At 39.8% G+C, this 2,500-nt stretch overlaps 1 protein-coding gene across 1 annotated transcript in view; it reads left to right on the forward strand.

Annotated features, from left to right (window-relative positions):
* The window catches only part of LOC135226274 (uncharacterized), a 42,545-nt gene that overhangs the window by 39,660 nt on the left and 385 nt on the right, over nt 1-2,500 (forward strand). Inside the window, exons 2-4 of the mRNA XM_064265714.1 lie at nt 449-622; nt 1,043-1,133; nt 1,522-2,500. The exon at nt 1,522-2,500 is cut by the window's right edge and continues 385 nt beyond it. Coding sequence (XP_064121784.1) covers nt 449-622; nt 1,043-1,133; nt 1,522-1,935 — 679 coding nt within the window. The 3' untranslated portion in view covers nt 1,936-2,500. The remainder of the gene's footprint in view (nt 1-448; nt 623-1,042; nt 1,134-1,521) is intronic.

A 2,500-nucleotide genomic window follows, 5' to 3' on the forward strand; every position in this document is an offset into this window, starting at 1 on the left:
TAAGTTATAATGAGTACAGTTCAAAATAACATTTCTTGGGGTATTTGCAACGTCTGTTTATGCAAATGATGTAAATGATGTTTTCAGTGCCAGGCCTGGACCTTTTGATTAATCATATACGGTAATCTATCGATGCCGCTTTTTCCCTTGGATGTTCTTCAGTGGACGAGCGGGTTGCGTACTCGCCTATCAGTCTATTAGCCCAAGTTCACTTCCCGCTACTGCTAAAGCGGAACCAGAGGAATTTATTTCTGGCGATTAGAAATTCATTTCTCTATATAATGTGGTTCGGATCCCACAATAAGCTGTAGGTCACGTTGCTAGAAAACCAATTGGTTCCTAGCCACTTAAATAAAAACCCAATCCTTCGGGCCAGCCCTAGGAGAGCTGTTAATCAACTCAGTGGTCTGGTTAAACTAATATGTGCTTAACTGAACTTCCGCTACAGGAGATACAGTACTTCTGAAGATACTCGTTGGCTTTGGGAAGTGAGTGATGTAATCAAGCAATATAATGAAGGGAACAAGCACGGTACACGGACAGGGGGTCTGGAATATACCTTCAGCTCTGTCCAACCTTTAGAGCCCGAACACTTCTACCAGGCGTTTGAATTGTTCATGCAGTAAGTAACTGGATCTATCAGAGTTTTGTCAAGTGTCTCGAATGGCTACATAAATACATGGAAGTTACAGGATCCATCAGATTTTAGTCAGATGTCTTGAATAGCTGCATGTTTTTGCTATATTTCGAACTCACAAACAAACCTGTGTATAGATACATTGGCATGAATAGTGTCATATGTGTATGCATCACTGTTCGGTCAGTTAGGGAATAAACGAGAGTACACAGTCGCAAAGCAAATATATCCTGTAACTCATATTTCAAATTTGTAACCAAACTATATATTTCAACACTTTTGTTTCATATCCTCATCCTCCCCAAGGTGCAACTAGAGAATAACTTTCTTTAATTATTTGTGTGTTTGGAAAGAGATAAAGAGTCTTGTGTATTTCAGTATTTCTACTCCATTCTTTCATTCTAGAAAAGCGCCAAACATGAGAACTGTTGTTCGAAAAAGAGCCGATGATTCCTTCTGGTACTGTCAGCTGCCTAATTATAAAATAGATTTCCAGGTAAGATTATATTGTCTTTTGTTGGTTCAAAAACTGTCAGAAAACCTTTAATTATTAAAAAGATCATTGCAAGACGTGTCTTGCTGGACCCTGCTTATTTATATCACCAAAGTCTATCGGGATGATCTAGTCAAGTTATAGTCATTAAAAAAAGTGAATCAATATAACTAGGAAAAACAAACATTGAGAATATCATAAATGGTTGTATTATATTAAAGCTATCTTCTGATTTAATGAAGAAAAGGCCATCATATACTACTATGTAGACGAAACTCAGCTCAAGCAGTTGTAACCTATTATCAAAACTGCAATTGTTTCTCAAAATCTCTTGTAATTTCAAGGGTTATAAGCTGACTGACCTTAATATTCCATCGTTTTGTTGCAACAGGTTCTGTCTAACGAAGATACTTTCGCAGACGATTGCTCTGCTGTGCTTGACAAGGGGTTCCAAGAGACGGACTCTTTGCCATGGAAAGCGAGAGTTATAAGAAAGGAAACAACTGCACACTCTCCTATCCTTGGAATTAGTAAGACTCACACCTATCAGTGTAGACTCAACATGATGTTCAACCATGCAGTAACCGACGGTACTGACATGCGTTTTTTTAATTCTTGCCTGCTTCAGAGCCTGAACTGCATTCTCGGTGGAGTCTCTCCGGATGAAACTGAATTGGGTGTCTTTGAAAACAACAAAGACTTTGAGAAACTACTGCAAGAAAGAGAAAGGAAGTTATTAGAGGACCCTACTAAGATCAGTTCGATCAGACGTTCTCTGCCAGTGCTTGTGAGGAACCAACTGTAGTACAAGCATTTCCCCGACCAGATGTTTCTCATCCAACCACGAGCTACATCAGGCGTTCCGTTGACCTTTCAGTAATGAAAGGATTGTTATCTAAATGTGCTCAAAAGGGGGTAACATTTAACTCCTTCTCAATGGGAGTTATCAATGTAGCCTTAGCTGAACTGATGCGGGAAGGGAGCTTGCAAAGAGACACTTTTGAATTATACATTCTTCTCTTCGTCACTTGTCGACGATACAGGTCAGCAAAGAAACACTTGATGGGCAACTACACAACTTCTTTAACTTACAAATCCGAAATCCCCCGGAATCCCAGATATTCCTTTTGGGAATACTGCAAGAAAATAGACTGTGAACTTCACTCCCACTATGGGGAGGAAGGAATGCTCTTAGACCAAATTGTAGTACAAAAAATGATGGATGCTGAGCACGGCCCCTTCAACTACACAGACAAACCAAGGCCAGTCGCTCACGATTATACTCAGAATTATATGGCCGACATCACGAAAGGATTTGCCATAGAAGGAAAGTACGTGCAGGTTATGGATGTGATCCCATACCAGAGAAT

Source organism: Macrobrachium nipponense, chromosome 14 (genome assembly GCF_015104395.2).
Source record: "Macrobrachium nipponense isolate FS-2020 chromosome 14, ASM1510439v2, whole genome shotgun sequence".
Taxonomy (NCBI): Eukaryota; Metazoa; Arthropoda; class Malacostraca; order Decapoda; family Palaemonidae; genus Macrobrachium; species Macrobrachium nipponense.